Consider the following 23,221-nt stretch of genomic DNA (forward strand, 5'->3'; position numbering starts at 1 on the left):
CAATAACACAGTAGAAAAAAAAGGGGAGTCTATATACATTGTGTGCAAAAGGCATGAGGGGGTAGGCGAATAATTACAATTTTGCAGATTAACACTGGAGTGATGAATAGGGCGTCATTTGGGATGCAGAAGTGAATCATCAGCCTGTCATGGCCAGAGAGAGGGAGTCTGGCTCTGTCTGTTACTCAGTTTTGTTGGGGTCTCGGGACTAGAGGATCCTGGGGTGAGGCAACAGAGACGCCTAGAGGATGACCGCCCTCAATGCTGATGTCCTGGGCATAGTGGAGCAGGTGAGAGGATGTTGCTATAGCTAAAATACCCAGCAAATCAGGGACAGACAGACAGAGGCAGAGAGAGAGACAGACAGACAGAGAGATAGACAGAAAGGGAGACAGACAGAGAGACAGACAGGAAGAGAAGAGTACATGAGAGAGAAAGGGGGGGGGGTATGCAACACCAAAGCAGCTTTGTGGCGTTATGCTAGCTCCAGCCAAGGCCCTTTGAGGCGATGACTATAGGGATGTCGGCTATGAAGCTGCTTCATAAGGCTCTGATGAATAGGGAACAGGCTCTGGTCCCTCCATCACAGGCTGATGTCCTGCAGCCAGGAACACAAGGCGTCGTGTCTCAAACGGTATCCTATTCCCTTTACATCTATTGGCCCTGGTCAAACGTAGTGCACCTTAAAAGGGAATAGGGTGCCATTTGGAATTTAACCCATCTGTTTCCTGGCCAATGGAAAATGTAAAACCAAGCATTTGATTAGGCCTGTCAGAGCTGTTTCAGGATGTTTTACTTGAGGTTGTACCACTTTGTATCCCCCAGTTCCCACCACATGGAAGACTCCATCATTAAGCCAATGTGCATCTCGATCTCCGGCCAAATAGACTAGGGAAGACTGGGGATGGATATAACACGGGATAGTTGTAACACTCTCGATATCTGCCAATCAGGAACAAGCTCAAATTATGTCTCGTTGTGCACATGCTCAGTTTAGTCCTCAACCCTCATGTGAAGAAACAAAACCCTGGGATCGACTCTGCAGATTTGATTGACAAAAAAATCAGATTTTGAGGTAAGAAAGTAATGTTTTTGTGATGTCATCACCTTCTTTGTAATGAGATTCACAAAGCGTATGGCTATTTCTGAACAAAATGTTCTCAATAAAGACTTTCAATATCTAGTTGCATGTCATGATTGAAACATTCTTTCAAACGGTTACATGCCACCCCAAGCCCTGTTACAACTGACCCAGGAGGTGGGGTAATGTTTCACCCCAAGCCCTGTTACAACTGACCCAGGAGGTGGGATAACATTACACCCCAAGCCCTGTTACAACTGACCCAGGAGGGGGGATAACATTACACCCCAAGCCCTGTTACAACTGACCCAGGAGGTGGGATAACATTACACCCCAAGCCCTGTTACAACTGACCCAGGAGGTGGGGTAAAGATTCACCCCAAGCCCTGTTACAACTGACCCAGGAGGTGGGATAACATTACACCCCAAGCCCTGTTACAACTGACCCAGGAGGTGGGGTAACATTACACCCCAAGGCCCTGTTACAACTGACCCAGGAGGGGGGATAACATTACACCCCAAGCCCTGTTACAACTGACCCAGGAGGTGGGATAACATTACACCCCAAGCCATGTTACAACTGACCCAGGAGGTGGGATAACATTACACCCCAAGCCCTGTTACAACTGACCCAGGAGGTGGGGTAACATTACACCCCAAGCCCTGTTACAACTGACCCAGGAGGTGGGGTAACATTACACCCCAAGCCCTGTTACAACTGACCCAGGAGGGGGGATAACATTACACCTCAAGCCCTGTTACAACTGACCCAGGAGGTGGGATAACATTACACCCCAAGCCCTGTTACAACTGACCCAGGAGGTGGTTTAAATTGTAACATTTGAGACAAAGTGACACGTTGTCTGTTGGATGTAAAGAGATAATACCAATACCAAGTTATAGCAGACAGAATAGAAGTTGTTCCTATCACATTTTGAATGTAGAAGCTCAAACAATCTCTGAGAAATTGACAAAAAATATATAATTGTGTTACACGTGTTACCCTGGTCTCCCCTACAAGAGCACTATTTGTAGTCTAACGTTTTAACATTTGTGGCACAAATCCAATGCAAGTCAATGGTACCTACAGTGCATTTGGAAAGTATTCAGACCCCTTGACTTTTTCCACATTTTGTTACATTACAGCCTTATTCTAATATGTATTAAATATGTTTTTCCCCTCATCAATCTACACACAATACCCAATAATGAGAAAGCGAAAACAGGTTTTTAGACATTTCTGAAAATATATTAAAAATAAAAATAAACTTTGCTTTGAGACTCGAAATTGAGCTCAGGTGCATCCTGTTTCCATCGATCATCCTTAAGATGTTTCTACAAGCTTCTCTTCTGGAGGAAGCCTGGCACCATCCCTATGGTGAAGCATGGTGGTGGCAGCATCATGCTGTGGGGATGTTTTTCAGTGGCAGGGATTGGGAGACTAGTCAGGATCGAGGGAAAGATGAACGGAGCAAAGTACAGAGAGATTCTTGATGAAAACATGCTCCAGAGCGCTCAGGACCTCAGACTGGGGTGAAGGTTCACCTTCCATCAGGACAACAACAGTAAGCACACAGCCAAGACAACGCAGGAGTGGCTTCAGGACAAGTCTCTTAATGTCCTTGAGTGGCCCAGCCAGAGCCCGGTCTTGAACTCGATCGAACATCTCTGGAAATACCTGAAAATAGCAGACCAGAGGCAGTAGTGATGACCAGGGATGTTCTCTGTTTAGTGAGTCCACCAGACCAGAGGCAGTAGTGATGACCAGGGATGTTCTCTGTTTAGTGAGTCCACCAGACCAGAGGCAGTAGTGATGACCAGGGATGTTCTCTGTTTAGTGAGTCCACCAGACCAGAGGCAGTAGTGATGACCAGGGATGTTCTCTGTTTAGTGAGTCCACCAGACCAGAGGCAGTAGGGATGACCAGGGATGTTCTCTGTTTAGTGAGTCCACCAGACCAGAGGCAGTAGTGATGGCCAGGGATGTTATCTTGATAAGTGCGTGAATTAGACCATTTTCCTGTCCTGCTAAGCATTCAAAATGTAACTTTTGGGTGTCAAGGAAAATGTATGGAGTAAAAAGTATGTAGTGTGTATGTAATGTAGTGTAGTGAAACTAAAAGTTGTCAAAAATATAAATAGTAAAGTACAGATACCCACCCAATAAACTACTTAAGTAGTACTTTAAAGTATGTTTAAGTACTTTACACCACTGGTGTAGACCAACAGTGAAATGCTTACTTAGGGGCCCTTACCAATAATGCAGAGAGAATAAAACATAAATAATATAAACATAATAACACGAGGAATAAATACACAATGGGACACGATAACTTGGCTGTCTCTATAGACACAGGGTACCATCTTTAGTTTGGCAGAGGGAAAATGCACTCTGCGCCCTTCTGGCTAAAGCATCTATCATAAGTAACATTTGGAGTACCATAACCACCGATGTAGTCCACCACATCCTCATCGGCAGACTCGACAGCCTTGGTTTCTCAAATGATTGCCTCGCCTGGTTCACCAACTACTTCTCTGATAGAGTTCAGTGTGTCAAATCGGAGGGTCTGCTGTCCGGACCTCTGGCAGTCTCTATGGGGGTGCCACAGGGTTCAATTCTTGGACTGACTCTCTTCTCTGTATACATCAATGAGGTCGCTCTTGCTGCTGGTGAGTCTCTGATCCACCTCTACGCAGACGACACCATTCTGTATACTTCCGGCCCTTCTTTGGACACTGTGTTAACAACCCTCCAGGCAAGCTTCAATGCCATACAACTCTCCTTCCGTGGCCTCCAATTGCTCTTAAATACAAGTCAAACTAAATGCATGCTCTTCAACCGATCGCTACCTGCACCTACCCGCCTGTCCAACATCACTACTCTGGACGGCTCTGACTTAGAATACGTGGACAACTACAAATACTTAGGTGTCTGGTTAGACTGTAAACTCTCCTTCCAGACCCATATCAAACATCTCCAATCCAAAGTTAAATCTAGAATTGGCTTCCTATTTCGCAACAAAGCATCCTTCACTCATGCTGCCAAACATACCCTTGTAAAATTGACCATCCTACCAATCCTCGACTTTGGCGATGTCATTTACAAAATAGCCTCCAATACCCTACTCAACAAATTGGATGCAGTCTATCACAGTGCAATCCGTTTTGTCACCAAAGCCCCATATACTACCCACCATTGTGACCTGTACGCTCTCGTTGGCTGGCCCTCGCTTCATACTCGTCGCCAAACCCACTGGCTCCATGTCATCTACAAGACCCTGCTAGGTAAAGTCCCCCTTATCTCAGCTCGCTGGTCACCATAGCATCTCCCACCTGTAGCACACGCTCCAGCAGGTATATCTCTCTAGTCACCCCCAAAACCAATTCTTTCTTTGGCCGCCTCTCCTTCCAGTTCTCTGCTGCCAATGACTGGAACGAACTACAAAAATCTCTTAAATTGGAAACACTTATCTCCCTCACTAGCTTTAAGCACCAACTGTCAGAGCATCTTACAGATTACTGCACCTGTACATAGCCCAGCTATAATTTAGCCCAAACAACTACCTCTTTCCCAACTGTATTTAATTTATTTATTTATTTTGCTCCTTTGCACCCCATTATTTTTATTTCTACTTTGCACATTCTTCCATTGCAAAACTACCATTCCAGTGTTTTACTTGCTATATTGTATTTACTTTGCCACCATGGCCTTTTTTGCCTTTACCTCCCTTCTCACCTAATTTGCTCACATTGTATATAGACTTGTTTTTTTTACTGTATTATTGACTGTATGTTTGTTTTACTCCATGTGTAACTCTGTGTCGTTGTATCTGTCGAACTGCTTTGCTTTATCTTGGCCAGGTCGCAATTGTAAATGAGAACTTGTTCTCAACTTGCTTACCTGGTTAAATAAAGGTGAAATAAAAAAATAAATAAAAAAATGCCTGCGTAATAGTCTACCGTAGGACTAATTCAAATAAATTGCATCGAGTTGGCTCTTGTTGCAATGACATATATTCCCTTGATGTTGGATGTCTTCAAGATATACTTTAGTTCGAATTATTCGGTTAATCACAAATAAATATATGTATTATATGTATATTGAATGATATATATACTCATTATAGTCAAGTAAGTCAGAACTTAACGTCTGTGGTTAACATTTAAAATAATTGTAGATGATCTCTCGAGGACTGGCGATGTCAAGCTCATCTATCGATACTTTATCTCCATCTAGTGTCCCAGCAGCGCGTTTCCCTCTTCGGTTCCCCATTCAGAACTTGGCTTGCGCCGTCGCCCGCCAACCGGTGTCTCCATCCCTCCCTCGGAATCGAGGAATTTCTAAGTTCTTATCTTGGTTTGCACGTTGCTTGTCGGTGAATATTAACAAACAGCATTGTCTACGAATAAGCCAAAGGACCAAGTTGTTTACACGCGACTGAAGGGGAGAGGGGGGGGGGGGGGGGGGGGGGGAGGTGAGTGCTTAGTATATAAAGTACAGAAGGCAGACGTGGAGCCACTGACAGAACAGTGCAAGTGGTATGCTTTTGCGCTCCTTCGTAAAAGAGGTAACTTGTATCCAAACTTACGCAGTTGCCACTGTGTCGCTTTTTGGAACTTTTTCCTTGACCAAGGAATATTCAATTTTGTGAAAAGGTTGTTCTTTCTGGACTGAAGAAATATCAAGATGGATTTAAGAATATTTTTCTCCGTGTTGTCAATTGTGTACTCTGGAATTGTACAAACAGGTAAGATCTTGCAAAGAGACTCATGTTTTGTTAGCCGAACTCTTGAATAGGCTATAGATGTGTGTTTCACTATTTCTTTCAACATAAACGGTCAAATCAGTGTAAGTATAATAAGATAATAGTAGATAATGAACAATATAATAATATAACAATAAATAATACTCCTAAATACTCGAATCCCCTGTGAAGTCATTTAAGTAACCTATTTGATTATTAATTGTTGTGATATTGTTATAATATTATATGTGTGAACATTATGAAGAAAATGATTAGGTTGTAAGCACTGCGTTTTAACTTATAAGCACTGCGTTTTAGCCATTTGACTGTGCAAACAGGTGGCTAGGTTACTGCAGCAAGCCATTGACATTCCAAGTATCCCGTCATAACATTATATGCATATGACAATTTCTGTCAAAGATTCAATATTGGTTATAATTAACATGCCATGATACTTTCTCCTTCACAGTTACATCTGCCCCTATGGTAAAAGAAACAGCGGTAGCCACCCCAGCCACCCCGGTGCCAGTGCGCCACATCAGGAACAAGCGATGCTCCTGCGCAACGTTCCTAGACAAGGAGTGCGTTTACTTCTGTCACCTGGACATCATATGGGTCAACACGCCTGAGTACGTCACTTTTCCAACCGATTCTATCGGTTCTATTTTTATTAATTCCATGTAATGTAACTGGCTGGCTTGGTTACAGTTGGCTAATGATTTCGTTCATGTATTTAGGCGCGTGGTTTCCTACGGACTGGGCAACGCATCTAGAAAGAAGCGCGCAATCAAGGATCCGGAGGTCTCCCAACAGGACCCTCGATGTAAGTGCGTCAGCGAAGATGACGGCACGTGTATAAGATTCTGTCAGCTGGAAAATCACCTCAGGTATAACACGTTGCAAAATATTAACACACCACTTTATTTAGTTCTAACTTGTCAGAACCTACTTGCATAATGGCATTAGCCTGCTATTTGGGGGTAATTACGCTTGTTCCATTCCATTACTGCAACGTGGATGTTGGAACATTGTAGCCTGTACACATTACGATGAATATATCACATTTTGTGTTTGGTAGCATTATTTCAAATATACGTCTCTATTTATCTTGGTGATCTATTCAGTTCGATTATCATTTGAGCTGCTGCCAACAACGCAAATCACCGTAACCTGTGTGAACACGTTTACACGTCGTCGTGTTATTTTCTCCCTTAAATGTTGCGAAACCATAAGGATTCATGGAAAGTCGACTCAATGCTCATGTGTTGTACACGTTCGCTCTTTCTTTCTTTAGATACGGGACAGCAGCAGTGATCCGTCCCGCGTCAGACACAGTGATCCGTCGTGTGCCAGACACCGTGATCCGGCCTGCGTCAGACACAGTGATCCGTCCCGTGCCAGACACCGTGATCCGTCCCGTGCCAGACACCGCGATCCGTCCTGTGCCAGACACCGTGATCAGTCGCGTGCCAGACACCGTGATCCGTCCCACCCTTGCTGAGTATGCTTGGAGGCGGCAGTGCAAACTCAAGCTGGCAGCCAAAACGTCTAGGATTCAAAGGTAAGAGAAACCACTCTGCTTAGACTGAAAATAAACAAAGAAACAAACATCATCTTAGTATCTTTTCTTTATGTTGGAGATGTGATATGGAATTTACACACCCAGACTCAGACTACCAAGACATGTTTACCGCTCTGAGAGACTGTTCTGTCACATCTCCTTTCATGTATAACCGCTCTGAGAGACTGTTCTGTCACATCTCCTTTCATGTATAACCGCTCTGAGAGACTGTTCTGTCACATCTCCTTTCATGTATAACCGCTCTGAGAGACTGTTCTGTCACATCTCCTTTCATGTATAACCGCTCTGAGAGACTGTTCTGTCACATCTCCTTTCATGTATAACCGCTCTGAGAGACTGTTCTGTCACATCTCCTTTCATGTATAACCGCTCTGAGAGACTGTTCTGTCACATCTCCTTTCATGTATAACCGCTCTGAGAGACTGTTCTGTCACATCTCCTTTCATGTATAACCGCTCTGAGAGACTGTTCTGTCACATCTCCTTTCATGTATAACCGCTCTCAGAGACTGTTCTGTCACATCTCCTTTCACGTATAACCGCTCTGAGAGACTGTTCTGTCACATCTCCTTTCATGTATAACCGCTCTGAGAGACTGTTCTGTCACATCTCCTTTCACGTATAACCGCTCTGAGAGACTGTTCTGTCACATCTCCTTTCATGTATAACCACTCTGAGAGACTGTTCTGTCACATCTCCTTTCATGTATAACCGCTCTCAGAGACTGTTCTGTCACATCTCCTTTCATGTATAACCGCTCTGAGAGACTGTTCTGTCACATCTCCTTTCACGTATAACCGCTCTGAGAGACTGTTCTGTCACATCTCCTTTCATGTATAACCGCTCTGAGAGACTGTTCTGTCACATCTCCTTTCATGTATAACCGCTCTCAGAGACTGTTCTGTCACATCTCCTTTCATGTATAACCGCTCTCAGAGACTGTTCTGTCACATCTCCTTTCATGTATAACCGCTCTGAGAGACTGTTCTGTCACATCTCCTTTCATGTATAACCGCTCTGAGAGACTGTTCTGTCACATCTCCTTTCATGTATAACCGCTCTGAGAGACTGTTAACCCCTGTCAGTCTGCTCTGTTAGAAACATAACCCCTGTCAGTCTGCTCTGTTAGAAACATAACCCCTGTCTGTCTGCTCTGTTAGAAACATAACCCCTCTCAGTCTGCTCTTATAAACCTAACCCCTGTCAGTCTGCTCTGTTAGAAACATAACCCCTGTCAGTCTGCTCTGTTAGAAACATAACCCCTGTCAGTCTGCTCTGTTAGAAACATAACCCATGTCAGTCTGCTCTGTTAGAAACATAACCCCTGTCAGTCTGCTCTGTTAGCAACATAACCCCTGTCAGTCTGCTCTGTTAGAAACATAACCCCTGTCAGTCTGCTCGGTTAGAAACATAACCCCTGTCAGTCTGCTCTGTTAGAAACATAACCCCTGTCAGTCTGCTCTGTTAGAAACATAACCCCTGTCAGTCTGCTCTGTTAGAAACATAACCCCTGTCAGTCTGCTCTGTTAGAAACATAACCCCTGTCAGTCTGCTCTGTTAGAAACATAACCCCTGTCAGTCTGCTCTGTTAGAAACATAACCCCTCTCAGTCTGCTCTTATAAACCTAACCCCTGTCAGTCTGCTCTGTTAGAAACATAACCCCTGTCAGTCTGCTCTGTTAGAAACATAACCCCTGTCAGTCTGCTCTGTTAGAAACATAACCCCTGTCAGTCTGCTCGGTTAGAAACATAACCCTTGTCAGTCTGCTCTGTTAGAAACATAACCCATGTCAGTCTGCTCTGTTAGAAACATAACCCCTGTCAGTCTGCTCTGTTAGAAACATAACCCCTGTCAGTCTGCTCTGTTAGAAACATAACCCCTGTCTGTCTGCTCTGTTAGAAACATAACCCCTCTCAGTCTGCTCTTATAAACCTAACCCCTGTCAGTCTGCTCTGTTAGAAACATAACCCCTGTCAGTCTGCTCTGTTAGAAACATAACCCCTGTCAGTCTGCTCTGTTAGAAACATAACCCCTGTCAGTCTGCTCTGTTAGAAACATAACCCCTCTCAGTCTGCTCTTATAAACCTAACCCCTGTCAGTCTGCTCTGTTAGAAACATAACCCCTGTCAGTCTGCTCTGTTAGAAACATAACCCCTGTCAGTCTGCTCTGTTAGAAACATAACCCCTGTCAGTCTGCTCTGTTAGAAACATAACCCCTCTCAGTCTGCTCTTATAAACCTAACCCCTGTCAGTCTGCTATGTTAGAAACATAACCCCTGTCAGTCTGCTCTGTTAGAAACATAACCCCTGTCAGTCTGCTCTGTTATAAACATAACCCCTGTCAGTCTGCTCGGTTAGAAACATAACCCCTGTCAGTCTGTTAGAAACATAACCCATGTCAGTCTTCTCTGTTATAAACATAATCCCTGTCAGTCTGCTCTGTTAGAAACATAACCCCTGTCAGTCTGCTCTGTTAGAAACATAACCCCTGTCAGTCTGCTCTGTTAGAAACATAACCGCCGTCAGTCTGCTCTGTTAGAAACATAACCCCTGTCAGTCTGCTCTGTTAGAAGCATAACCCCTGTCAGTCTGCTCTGTTAGAAACATAACCCCTGTCAGTCTGCTCTGTTAGAAACATAACCCCTGTCAGTCTGCTATGTTAGAAACATAACCCCTCTCAGTCTGCTCTTATAAACCTAACCCCTGTCAGTCTGCTCTGTTAGAAACATAACCCCTCTCAGTCTGCTCTGTTAGAAACATAACCCCTGTCAGTCTGCTCTGTTAGAAACATAACCCCTGTCAGTCTGCTCTGTTAGAAACATAACCCCTGTCAGTCTGCTCTGTTAGAAACATAACCCCTGTCAGTCTGCTCTGTTAGAAACATAACCCCTGTCAGTCTGCTCTGTTAGACACATAACCCCTGTCAGTCTGCTATGTTAGAAACATAACCCCTGTCAATCTGCTCTGTTAGAAACATAACCCCTGTCAGTCTGCTCTGTTAGAAACATAACCCCTGTCAGTCTGCTCGGTTAGAAACATAACCCCTGTCAGTCTGCTCTGTTAGAAACATAACCCCTGTCAGTCTGCTCTGTTAGAGACATAACCCCTGTCAGTCTGCTCTGTTAGAAACATAACCCCTGTCTGTCTGCTCTGTTAGAAACATAACCCCTCTCAGTCTGCTCTTATAAACCTAACCCCTGTCAGTCTGCTCTGTTAGAAACATAACCCCTGTCAGTCTGCTCTGTTAGAAACATAACCCCTGTCAGTCTGCTCTGTTAGAAACATAACCCCTCTCAGTCTGCTCTGTTAGAAACATAACCCCTCTCAGTCTGCTCTGTTAGAAACATAACCCCTGTCAGTCTGCTCTGTTAGACACATTAATAACATGGAAACATATAAGGTAAATTGCTGAGCAAATCTGTTTGACTGCACCATGACAGGTTAGGCCAACCTTGTGGTTTTAGTTAGTTAGGATGTTGACAACTGATTGACGTCAATGCAAATCACAATCAACATTACTTGAATTACACTGTCGTAATTAATATTAGCCCCTGAGAGGATAAATAAAGTTGTTTGAGTCTGATTATTGATGTGTAACAGGTCTCTCCTCTTTTTCTCCAGGGTGAAACACAGAGACCACAAAGCAGTTGGCCCCTCAGCTCTAAGGGCCACAGTGAAAGCTTGCCTGCTGCTGGAGAAGTGGATGGTGAAACAACGACACAAGCCAAGAGAAGGGAGATGAGAAGAGAGATGAGGAGAGAGATGAGGATACACAGGCACACCTTGTGGGAGATGTCCACATACTCTGTCACACTCACAGAGGGTAGAGATCCATCCATCTCTTTCTATCCACCTGCCATTGGGGACTCATATGCTGTGGTCCCTGGAGATGCATTGGATTCTCCACAGGAAGCCTGCCACTGGACCCCCATGTTGGCTCAATGGTGTGCGTCATGAAAGGGGATGAATGACTGTGCTGGTGGGTGCCGCGTCCAGTCTCTCCACTGAACGTGTCCCTCTTCATCAGTGAGATGCAGACGGTCGGAGATACAAGCAGGAGAAATCAGAGGAACAGGTGTCAACGTTACTGACACCACATCCTGAAGACAAGGATGGACACTTGATGGTCCTCCCATGTACTGTCTGTGGACACACCCTTTGGACTTCAACTGCAACCTTCAAACAGAGCTTCAGATCATATCTGATGACTTGAATGACTGAAACTTGAATCTCTACATTCCTTTGACTGTCACTGGGTTTGAGACACCGGGCTACTTCACACAACGGCGTCAGAAGCACTGTTGCTGCTAGCCTGTCCAAAGCTCTTGTGTCTGCTCTTTTCAAGGAAATGTTGGATTCAAAGAAGATCACAATCTCATAGACTTATTGAATTGACTCTATGGCCCGACTCTATGGCCCGGCTCTATGGCCCGGCTCTATGGCCCGGCTCTATGGCCCGGCTCTATGGCCCGGCTCTATGGCCCGGCTCTATGGCCCGGCTCTATGGCCCGGCTCTATGGCCCGGCTCTATGGCCCGACTCTATGGCCCGGCTCTATGGCCCGGCTCTATGGCCCGGCTCTATGGCCCGGCTCTATGGCCCGGCTCTATGGCCCGGCATAAGTAACTCAACAGATTGATTCCAGGTGTTGTCATAGTTTGACGGAGGTTTCTCACCTTTGACAGACCTAACCTTTCCAAATGATTCATTAGAACTTGGGAGTTTTCTGCTAATATTGATTTCTGTCTCTGTTTGGCTGAGATTTCTCTATACACATTGTATAATAATGAATCACTATATATTTAATACACACTGTATAATAATGAATCACTATATATTTAATACACACTGTATAATAATGAATCACTATAAATGTAATACACATTGTATAAGAATTAATTATTATATATTTATACACATTGTATAATAATTCATCACTATATATTTAATGCACATTGTTCTGTCCCTATGTCTTATTTATTGCATTCATTTATAGTCATATTGGCCCATGATATGATAATATGTTGTATGTCATTTCTGTGAAATCATTTTGTCGCCAAGATAGTTTTGGCAAAACTTAGGGAAATAAATGGTCACACTTATTTAAAATGACTTTACCTATCTGTCTGTTACACACTCACAAACATTATATTTCAACTCACTTCAATTCAATTCATTCATAATGATAGATCTTTACTGTCCCCGTAGGGCAATTTGTTTGCACACAAAAACACAAAGTGTCTAAGTGGAATTATTTGCATCAAAAGTTTAATGATTTCAGCTCAAAAATGACAGTTGGAAGTGATGATGTCACAACGGAGAGCCTTAGAATGTTGACAAATCCTCATTTTAACGGATGGAGTGATATAAACAGCAGCTGTAGATATGTTGTAGATATGCTGTAGATATGTTGTAGATATGTTGTAGATATGTGGTAGATATGTTGTAGATATGTTGTAGATATGCTGTAGATATGCTGTAGATATGTTGTAGATATGCTGTAGATATGTTGTAGATATGTTGTAGATATGTTGTAGATATGCTGTAGATATGTTGTAGATATGTTGTAGATATGTTGTAGATATGCTGTAGATATGTTGTAGATATGTTGTAGATATGCTGTAGATATGTTGTAGATATGCTGTAGATATGTTGTAGATATGTGGTAGATATGTTGTAGATATGTTGTAGATATGCTGTAGATATGCTGTAGATATGTTGTAGATATGCTGTAGATATGTTGTAGATATGTTGTAGATATGTTGTAGATATGCTGTAGATATGTTGTAGATATGTTGTAGATATGTTGTAGATATGCTGTAGATATGTTGTAGATATGTTGTAGATATATTGTAGATATGTGGTAGATATGTTGTAGATATGTTGTAGATATGCTGTAGATATGTTGTAGATATGTTGTAGATATGCTGTAGATATGCTGTAGATATGTTGTAGATATGTTGTAGATATGTTGTAGATATGCTGTAGATATGCTGTAGATATGCTGTAGATATGTTGTAGATATGTTGTAGATATGCTGTAGATATGTTGTAGATATGTTGTAGATATGTTGTAGATATGCTGTAGATATGCTGTAGATATGCGGTAGATATGTTGTAGATATGTTGTAGATATGCTGTAGATATGCTGTAGATATGTTGTAGATATGTTGTAGATATGTTGTAGATATGCTGTAGATATGTTGTAGATATGTTGTAGATATGTTGTAGATATGTTGTAGATATGCTGTAGATATGTTGTAGATATGCTGTAGATATCTTGTAGATATTGTGTAGATATGTTGTAGATATGTTGTAGATATGCTGTAGATATGTTGTAGATATGCTGTAGATATGTTGTAGATATGCTGTAGATATTGTGTAGATATGTTGTAGATATGTTGTAGATATGTTGTAGATATGTTGTAGGTATGTTGTAGGTATGTTGTAGATATGTTGTAGATATGTTGTAGATATGTTGTAGGTATGTTGTAGATATGTTGTAGATATGTTGTAGGTATGTTGTAGATATGTTGTAGATATGTTGTAGGTATGTTGTAGATATGTTGTAGATATGTTGTAGATATGTTGTAGATATGTTGTAGGTATGTTGTAGATATGTTGTAGATATGTTGTAGGTATGTTGTAGGTATGTTGTAGATATGTTGTAGATATGCTGTAGATATGGATCAAAGTGGTTTGTAATCAAATTAGACTCCTGAATAATCCTTTACAACCACTGATCTCAGATCGGTGACCTTTCACCTCGTCTCTCTGTTTATTTCTGAATCGCGGAGGAACATAGAGAAGCTGCAGCGGTGGGAATGGGATCTATCTTCACCAACCTGTTTTAAAATGAACTCCTCTTCACCGCTCACCTCTACTGTTAACAAAATAGCCAGGAAAATGCAAACCACAGGCAGTCTTTAAAGACTAGGGATGCATCCCGAATGCCACCGTATTCCCTATGTAGTGCACTACTTTTGACAGGGCCTTGGTCAAAAGTAGTGCACTATATAGGGAATAGGGTGCCATTTGGAATGCACACTTGCGTCGAGTCACCAGTGAATAATGCGATCCATAAATAACAGGAATGAACAGAAGTCCTTTGAGCCCCAGTGTACGTCCCAAAAGGCACCCTACTCCCTAAATAGTGCACTACTTTTGACCAGCGCCCTTTCCACTATAAAGGGAATACTGTGCCATTTGGGACACATGTCAGACTTTTGTAGACCTGAGATAATGAGAAAGTGCGGTGTCGACTAAAAAGTGATTGTGTGGAAGAATACCAAAGTGTGATATGAATAATAAGGTTAACCTCAACCTACCATCATTGTGTCAAACAAATGCAAACTCTGTACATTTGTCAAACAGCTACGAGGGAGAATATTTTGTGTGAAAAGTGGGACAAAAGTTACATGTTGCTTAGTTTACTCCATTTCTGGTAGTCAGACGTGCTTTCCTCTCTCCATTTCTGGTAGTCAGACGTGCTTTCCTCTCTCCATTTCTGGTAGTCAGACGTGCTTTCCTCTCTCCATTTCTGGTAGTCAGACGTGCTTTCCTCTCTCCATTTCTGGTAGTCAGACGTGCTTTCCTCTCTCCATTTCTGGTAGTCAGACGTGCTTTCCTCTCTCCATTTCTGGTAGTCAGACGTGCTTTCCTCTCTCCATTTCTGGTAGTCAGACGTGCTTTCCTCTCTCCATTTCTGGTAGTCAGACGTGCTTTCCTCTCTCCATTTCTGGTAGTCAGACGTGCTTTCCTCTCTCCATTTCTGGTAGTCAAGACGTGCTTTCCTCTCTCCATTTCTGGTAGTCAAGACGTGCTTTCCTCTCTCCATTTCTGGTAGTCAAGACGTGCTTTCCTCTCTCCATTTCTGGTAGTCAGACGTGCTTTCCTCTCTCCATTTCTGGTAGTCAGACGTGCTTTCCTCTCTCCATTTCTGGTAGTCAGACGTGCTTTCCTCTCTCCATTTCTGGTAGTCAGACATGCTTTCCTCTCTCCATTTCTGGTAGTCAGACGTGCTTTCCTCTCTCCATTTCTGGTAGTCAGACGTGCTTTCCTCTCTCCATTTCTGGTAGTCAGACGTGCTTTCCTCTCTCCATTTCTGGTAGTCAGACGTGCTTTCCTCTCCATTTCTGGTAGTCAAGACGTGCTTTCCTCTCTCCATTTCTGGTAGTCAGAAGGAATACTCAAACTGTGCTTTCTCTGATACGACAAGTGACTCAACTCAGCAAAATTCACACATCAACCAGCCTGAGTCAATCTGAAGGGATTCTCTAACAGCAACCCTCGCCTTAGTGACCCAACCTTCCCTGCGCTCTCTGAGGGTCTGTTGAGACATACAGTGCATTCGGAAAGTATTCAGACCCCTTCACTTTCCCCACAGTTTGTTACGCCTTACATCGTCTTACATCCTCATCACAGTACCCCAATACCCCATAAACAGGTTCTTAGACATTGTTTGATAAGGTATAAAAAGACAAAAACAGAAAACAGCTAATTTACATCGGTATTCAGACCCTTTGCTATGGGACTCGAAATTAAGCTCAGGTGCATCCTGTTTGATCTTCCTTGATTGGAGACCACTTGGGGTAAAGTCAATTGATTAGATGTCAGTAGTACAAGTGAATGCATTCAACTGAAATGTGTCTTCTGCATCTAACCCAACCACTGTCTTAATCACCCAGGGAGCAGTGGGTTAACTGCCTTGTTCAGGGGTAGAACGACAGATTTATTTGATCTTGTCAGCTCAGGGATTTGATCCAGCAACCTTTTGGTTACTGGCACAACGCTCTAATCACTTGGCTACCTGCCTGTCTATGTAAGGCCCCACAGTTGATAGTGCATGTCAGAGAAAAAAAGAATTGTTTGGAATTGTCTGTAGAGCTCCAAGACAGGCACAGATCTGGGGAAGGGTACCAAACAAATTCTGCAGCATAGAAGGTCCCCAAGAACACACTGGCATCCAACATTTTTAAATGGAAAGAGCCTGGCCAAACCGAGCAATCGGGTAGAAGGGCCTTAGACAGGGAGGTGACCAAGGACCCATGGTCACTCTGACAGAGCTCCATAGTTACTCTGTGGAGATGGGGGAACCTTCCATAAGAACAAATATCTCTGCAGCACTCCACCATCAGGCCTTTATGGTAAAGTGGCCAGACAGAAGCCACTCCTCAGTAAAGGACAAATGACAGTCTGCTTGGAGTTTGCCAAAAGTTACCTAAAGACTCTCAGACCATGAGAAACAAGTTTATGCTTTGCTTTATCTTGGCCAGGTCACAGTTGCAAATGATAACTTGTTCTCAACAAGCCTACCTGGTTAAATAAAGGTGAAAAACATTTTTTTATTTTTTATTATCTGGTCTGATGAAACCAAGATTGAACTCTTTGGCCTGAATGCCAAGCTTCATGTCTGGAGGAAACCTGGCACCATCCCTACAGTGAAGCATGGTGGTGTCAGTATCATGCTGTGGGGATGTTTTTCAGAGGCAGGGACTAGGAGACTAGTCAGGATTGAGGGAATGATGAACTGAGCAGAGTACAGAGATCCTTGATGAAAGCCTGCTCCAGAGCGCTCAGGACCTAAGATTGGGGCAAAGGTTCACCTTCCAACAGGACAACGATCCAAAGCACACAGCCAAGACAATGCAGGAGTGGCCTCGGGAGAAGTTTCTGAGTATCCTTGAGTGGCCCAGCCAGACCCTGGACTTGAACCCAATCAAACATCTCTGGAAAGACCTGAAAATAGCTGTGCAGCTGCGTTACCCATCCTACGGGTGCCTATGGGCTCTGGTCAAAAGTAGTGGACTATGTAGGTAATAGCTTTCCATTTGAAACGCAGCCTTAGATTCCTTCTCGTCCCGTATAACTCAATAAGGGCAGTGGTTGTGGCCAGTGTGTTAGTGGTCCCTGGGACTGAATTCTCTACGTTCTGTGTTATATTTCACTGGCTGATTGACAGTCAGGGGACAGCTCTGTAAATATACACTTTCTGCAGGCCTAGAGCCGCACAGGAGAAGAGACACTGAATGCACTGTCTGTTCTTTAGGTAACTTATGTCGGGTTACATGTAAGGTATATGTCAGTTACAACAATACTTCATAATACGTGCCTTTGACCTGTGTGGTCTGTGTCGTGTGATACACTCAGGGTTCAACAGAGTCTGTCACAGTCTATTAAGATGTCTAAACTTCTTTGCTAATTGGGTAATACTTCCTTTAATAATAATACTATGTTCATGCTATATGGCTTCTCACTTACTGTAGTTTTTATGCCATGAAGAACTGAGAAGGTTATGCCACATGCCAGCCTATCGTAGCCTAGAGTGTAGAAAAGGACAGCTCTTCGATGACATTTTCAGCACATCAGGTGCTTTCTGCTTCTTTTGCAAAGCAGCGATTACTGTGATGAAAAGGGCCGATTCAGACTTAGCAAATGGTACGCCTGTCCTACCCACGCCTGTCCTACCCACATCTGTCCTACCCAAGCCTGTCCTACCCATGCCTGTCCTACCTACGCCTGTCCTACCCACGCCTGTCCTACCCACGCCTGTCCTACCCACGCCTGTCCTCCGCTCGCCTGTCCTACCCCCACCTGTCCTACTCACGCCTGTCCTACTCACGCCTGTCCTACCCACGCCTGTCCTACCCAAGCTTGTCCTACCCACACCTGTCCTACCCACACCTGTCCTACTCATGCCTGTCCTACGCACACCTGTCCTATCTACACTTGTCCTACCCACACCTGACCTACCCACGCCTGTCCTACGCACGCCTGTCCTACACACGCCTGTCTCACCCACGCCTGTCCTCCGCTCGCTTGTCCTACCCACGCCTCTCCTGCCCACGCCTGTCCTACCCACACCTGACCTACCCACGCCTGTCCTACGCACGCCTGTCCTACACACGCCTGTCTCACCCAAGCCTGTCCTCCGCTCGCTTGTCCTACCCACGCCTGTCCGACCCACGCCTGTCCTCCGCTCACCTGTCCTACCCATGCCTGTCCTACCCATACCTGTCCTACCCACACCTGACCTACCCACGCCTGTCCTACGCACGCCTGTCCTACACACGCCTGTCTCACCCACGCCTGTCCTCCGCTCGCTTGTCCTACCCACGCCTGTCCGACCCACGCCTGTCCTCCGCTCACCTGTCCTACCCACGCCTCTCCTGCCCACGCCTGTCCTACCCACACCTGACCTACCCACGCCTGTCCTACGCACGCCTGTCCTACACACGCCTGTCTCACCCACGCCTGTCCTCCTCTCGCTTGTCCTACCCACGCCTGTCCTCCGCTCACCTGTCCTACCCACGCCTCTCCTGCCCACGCCTGTCCTACACACTTCTCTCAGTATTTGGTGTTCAGACTTACCTTATTCAGTTGCATAACCCCCATAGCCCTGCAGGTGAGATTTTTGTCTACAGACTCACTAGACTACATAGATTAAACAGGTTCAGAATATTGGGTGTCAGTTAAAGATAGCCATCTAAATATATGCATATTTGTCTCCTTTTCAGCACCAATTGGTAGACTTAAAAATAATATGATTTTGTAAATTATTTAGGTTTAGGAAAGTATTTATGAATCATTAAAAAAACAGGGTTGGAGAGCCTTTACGCACCAAATTACGAAAACAGTGGTTTAATTCATTCAGAAAATTGCCACAATCAGACGGATTACTCATGTACCTAGCTCTTATCAATAGCTCTTATCAGTAGTTCTTATCAATAGCTCTTATCAATAGCTCTTATCAATAGCTCTTATTAATAGCTCTTATCAATAGCTCTTATCAGTAGCTCTTATCAATAGCTCTTATCAATAGCTCTTATCATTAGCTCTTATCAATAGCTCTTATCCAGTATAAATTACAGTGCGCAGAGGATGGTGTTATTTCTATTGAAAGAATTAACTACACATTAGATCTGGTATGAGATAATACAAAGAAAAAACATGCATTTTTTTTCCATCATCTTTGAAATGCAAGAGAAAGGCCAATATATGATTTAGCAATCTAGGCGCAATTTCAATTTTGGCCACTAGATGACAGCACTCTATGTGCAAAGTTTTAGACTGATCTAATGACCCATTGCATTTATGTTCAAATGTTGTATCAAGACTGCCCAAATGTGCCTAATTGGTTTATTAATACATTTTCAAGTTCAATACTGTACACTCCTAAAACAATAGCATGGTATTATTTCACTGTAATAGCTACTGTAAATAGGACAGTGCAGTTAGATTAACAAGAATTTAAGCTTTCTGCCAATATCAGTCTATGTCCTGGGAAACGTTATTGTTACTTACAACCTCATGCTAATCACATTAGCCTATGTTAGCTCAACCGTCCTGCGAGGGGGTGAGGTGGGGGCAGCGATCCTGTAGAGGTTAAAATCAAGGTCAGAATGCAAATAGAGAGAAAAGTTCGGAAAAAGGGAATTACGTTCCGTCAATGCCCTTTTAACTCGGGTTGGGATTGGCCCCAAAGTGCTTTGCTTCAAACTGTCAGATTTCCTCCTCCCACTTAAATCTCAGCCTTGCACACGTGATGCACCTCACACAACTTATATTTGTGGTGAGTGACAAAAAAAATAGACACTCTTGAAAGAGATGATCAAAATCCCTTTCTAATTTCTTAAAGTGTTTTTCTTCTCCAAACTATTCCCTCTCCTCTCTCCCTTTCATCTGTCCATCAGATGCCTGCTGCAACAGGCTCTGGAGACACTCAATGCAAATCAGAAGGAACGTCTACGTTACCTAACCAGACTATTTAGCCAAATACCAAATCAACAGCAAGCGTTGTGCCTCTGGCCTGTTCAGAAGAACTTTCTCCATTTACTTTCTCATGCACGCATAGTTTAATAACACCATGATGATGTTCTGTAAGGATTTCCTGTTGACTGCAGGAAATAGATTTATCGGAGATCAATCTGCTGATATTTATACACTCTTTTGAGAAGGCAAAGGAACTTAATAGAGAGGAACTGATTGGATGTTTGATAACTGTTATTGTCTATGGTTCCAGCGGTCAGCAGGATGATAACAGTAATGATGGTGGTTGTGTTCTAATCATTGTATTATCACCATTTACACATCTCCAAAAGCCCTTAACCCCTTAAATCCTGAAACGTCCTAACAAACGGCTCCTTGGGTCTCTGTGCTTTTCCGTTCAGGATCCAAAACTCTGGATCTGTTCTTCAAAAGAAAGAGAAGATGACCTTGTATGACATCGGTGTTAACCCACTAATCCTTTCTACAGCACTGCTGTGGTGTTTAGCAGTTAGTTACTGTGTACCTGGATGCTGAAAAGGTTAACAACTCATGGACAGGCCTGGGGCCGTTGGGCCCGAGCAACAATGGTCCTCGGCCTCTGAGTTATGCCTCTATGCACGGGACTCCCCAGAGACATTATCTTTGGCGTAACTCATTAGGCTTTTGAATAGGTCCGGCTTCTAACATAATAGTCCATTACATTGCATGGAATCTCCTCGACTCGACAGGAATTTGCGAGCAAACAATGGGACTGTGTGCTAGATACGTCAGGGAGGGCTGGCCTTAACCTCTGATGTCCCACCGCCTGCCTCACCCGCCCTGCTCCTGCCGCTCCCTACCTCCACACGCCCTGTTATCCAACTCCCAGACCCGCCAGTGCCAACGGATCTCACGAAACCCTGAACCCTGCTCGGCCACCGGGTCTAACCTCACTGATACTCTGACTCACTCTGCCTCGAATGGTACCCTATTCCCTATATACTGCACTACTTTTGACTATGGGTCCCTGGTATATAGTGCACTATAGAGAATAGGGTGCCATTTTCGATGTATGTCCCGGGACTGGAGAGAAGCCTGTCTGGAAAAGCAGTGGCGGCTTCACTGCTTTGAGTCAATTTGATGTAATACTGTCTCTGCACCTGGGCCCGGCCCGGGGTGATGACACGCTTCTCAGACGTGATTATGGGAATCTGTACAGCTATCATTCAGCACTCAGTCAGTCTGCATGTTGCAGTAATCCATTGCCCCCATTCAGCCTCCTCTCCTATATCCTTCCCTGTCTGCTGTCTGACTGGCCTAGCTAAATCTCTCTCTTTCTCTCTCTCTCTCACTCTCGCTCTCGCTCTCGCTCTCTCACTAGGAGCACAACAACTGCTGAGCAGTGGAGTTGCAGAATTATTTTAAAAGCATGGGAACTGGTTAATAAAGTTAGTATTTTTTTACAGTACAACAAAAAAACCGCAACAAATCACCTATGTAAAGCCCTCACTCTGTCACTCAGAAACGCATGAGTACTGTCTGCCTGACAGCTGAAAATCTTTGCCAGTGTGTGTACGTGTGCCTCCTCCTTCAGTCGGATTTCACAGCCTACTCATGTCCGTCAATCACGCTGCTCTATCCAAACTGACTGGTGAAGTAAGTTAATGTCTAGCTAAATGTAAAAAATAATAATAAAAAAAATAGTGATTTCAGAGGTTTAAAAAAGATCAGAAAAGACCGATATCAACGGTTATTTTTGGGGGTTTGAACCGGTTCAGAACTTTATTTTGCTGGTTGGAACAGTGGAATACATTTTGTTTTTTATGGATCTGTTCAGATTGAAACAATTGAAAATAATTTTGGTTCCAACACTTGCTCTGTACTTTGAACGGTGGTTTCCCAAACACAGATTAAGCCAAGTCATGGAATAGAAAACATGTCTGATGGAGATTCTTCATTGAGATCGCTTTTTAGTCCAATATCAAATCATTTCTTTGTAATAATTATGTTACTGTGATTGCTTTAAATTAAAATGGTTAAAAAAAGAAAGAAACAAAAATAGCTTCTTAGCAAAGATATATTTCTCAAGCAATAATTTTGCTAGGACTGTCTGGGAGTGATCTGAGTGGGGAGGGGAAAACTGAAAATGAGTTGTTATTGGCAGAGAGTTTTAGAACTCTTTCTTATTGGTCGATTAAGCAATTTACTGCCTGGTGATGTCACCAGGCAGGGCAAAGCTCCATCCCACCAAAACAATTCAGGGGGTCATTTCAAACTACACTAAAAGAGCATTATCATAATGTTCCCAATATCACAGTATTATTATTACAACCTCATAGTGTGGAAATATGTATATATATATTCACTGCCCTAAGCCTTTAATCTGTGTCCAGGAAACCGCCCCTGATTGTACAGTATCCCTTTAAATGTATGCTCTGCTGGTTTTACAGATGTAGGCCTACATATCCACAGGTATTGCTCATGAAAAGTTAAAGATGGAATGATTTACCCTCTGTAGAGTTCATCAATGCCTCTAGGCCTGTTATCCAGAAAGAGCTACGCCTGCCTTGCCTTTCTCTCACCCAAAGCCCCAACCAAAGGAATTAGCTGCAGGTAGTCGTATTTTTGGATCAGGTGCGTCACGCCATAGAATGTTAAGACCGACTTACATTTGCCAAAACCAGAGGTGAGGTGAAGTTCCCTGTGCTCTGATGTCGGCCCTAGTGTTCTGTGGTAAGTATGAGACTGGCTACAGACCAAAACCAGAGGTGAGGTGAAGTTCCCTGTGCTCTGATGTCGGCCCTAGTGTTCTGTGGTAAGTATGAGACTGGCTACAGGCCAAAACCAGAGGTGAGGTGAAGTTCCCTGTGCTCTGATGTGGGCCCTAGTGTTCTGTGGTAAGTATGAGACTGGCTACAGGCCAAAACCAGAGGTGAGGTGAAGTTCCCTGTGCTCTGATGTCGGCCCTAGTGTTCTGTGGTAAGTATGAGACTGGCTACAGACCAAAACCAGAGGTGAGGTGAAGTTCCCTGTGCTCTGATGTGGGCCCTAGTGTTCTGTGGTAAGTAT

General features: G+C 43.7%; 1 protein-coding gene across 1 annotated transcript; it reads left to right on the forward strand.

The window, feature by feature from the left end:
* Positions 1-5,567: 5,567 nt before the first annotated feature.
* LOC115129068 (endothelin-2-like) lies at positions 5,568-12,499 on the forward strand. The gene is made up of 5 exons (XM_029659214.2): positions 5,568-5,828; positions 6,295-6,454; positions 6,563-6,712; positions 7,120-7,386; positions 11,029-12,499. The coding sequence occupies exons 1-5, from the start codon at positions 5,768-5,770 to the stop codon at positions 11,147-11,149; spliced, it is 759 nt and encodes a 252-aa protein (XP_029515074.1). The 5' UTR covers positions 5,568-5,767; the 3' UTR covers positions 11,150-12,499.
* The last annotated feature ends 10,722 nt before the right edge of the window (positions 12,500-23,221 follow it).

The sequence above is a fragment of the Oncorhynchus nerka genome, linkage group LG4, assembly GCF_034236695.1.
Source record: "Oncorhynchus nerka isolate Pitt River linkage group LG4, Oner_Uvic_2.0, whole genome shotgun sequence".
NCBI classification, from domain to species: domain Eukaryota; kingdom Metazoa; phylum Chordata; class Actinopteri; order Salmoniformes; family Salmonidae; genus Oncorhynchus; species Oncorhynchus nerka.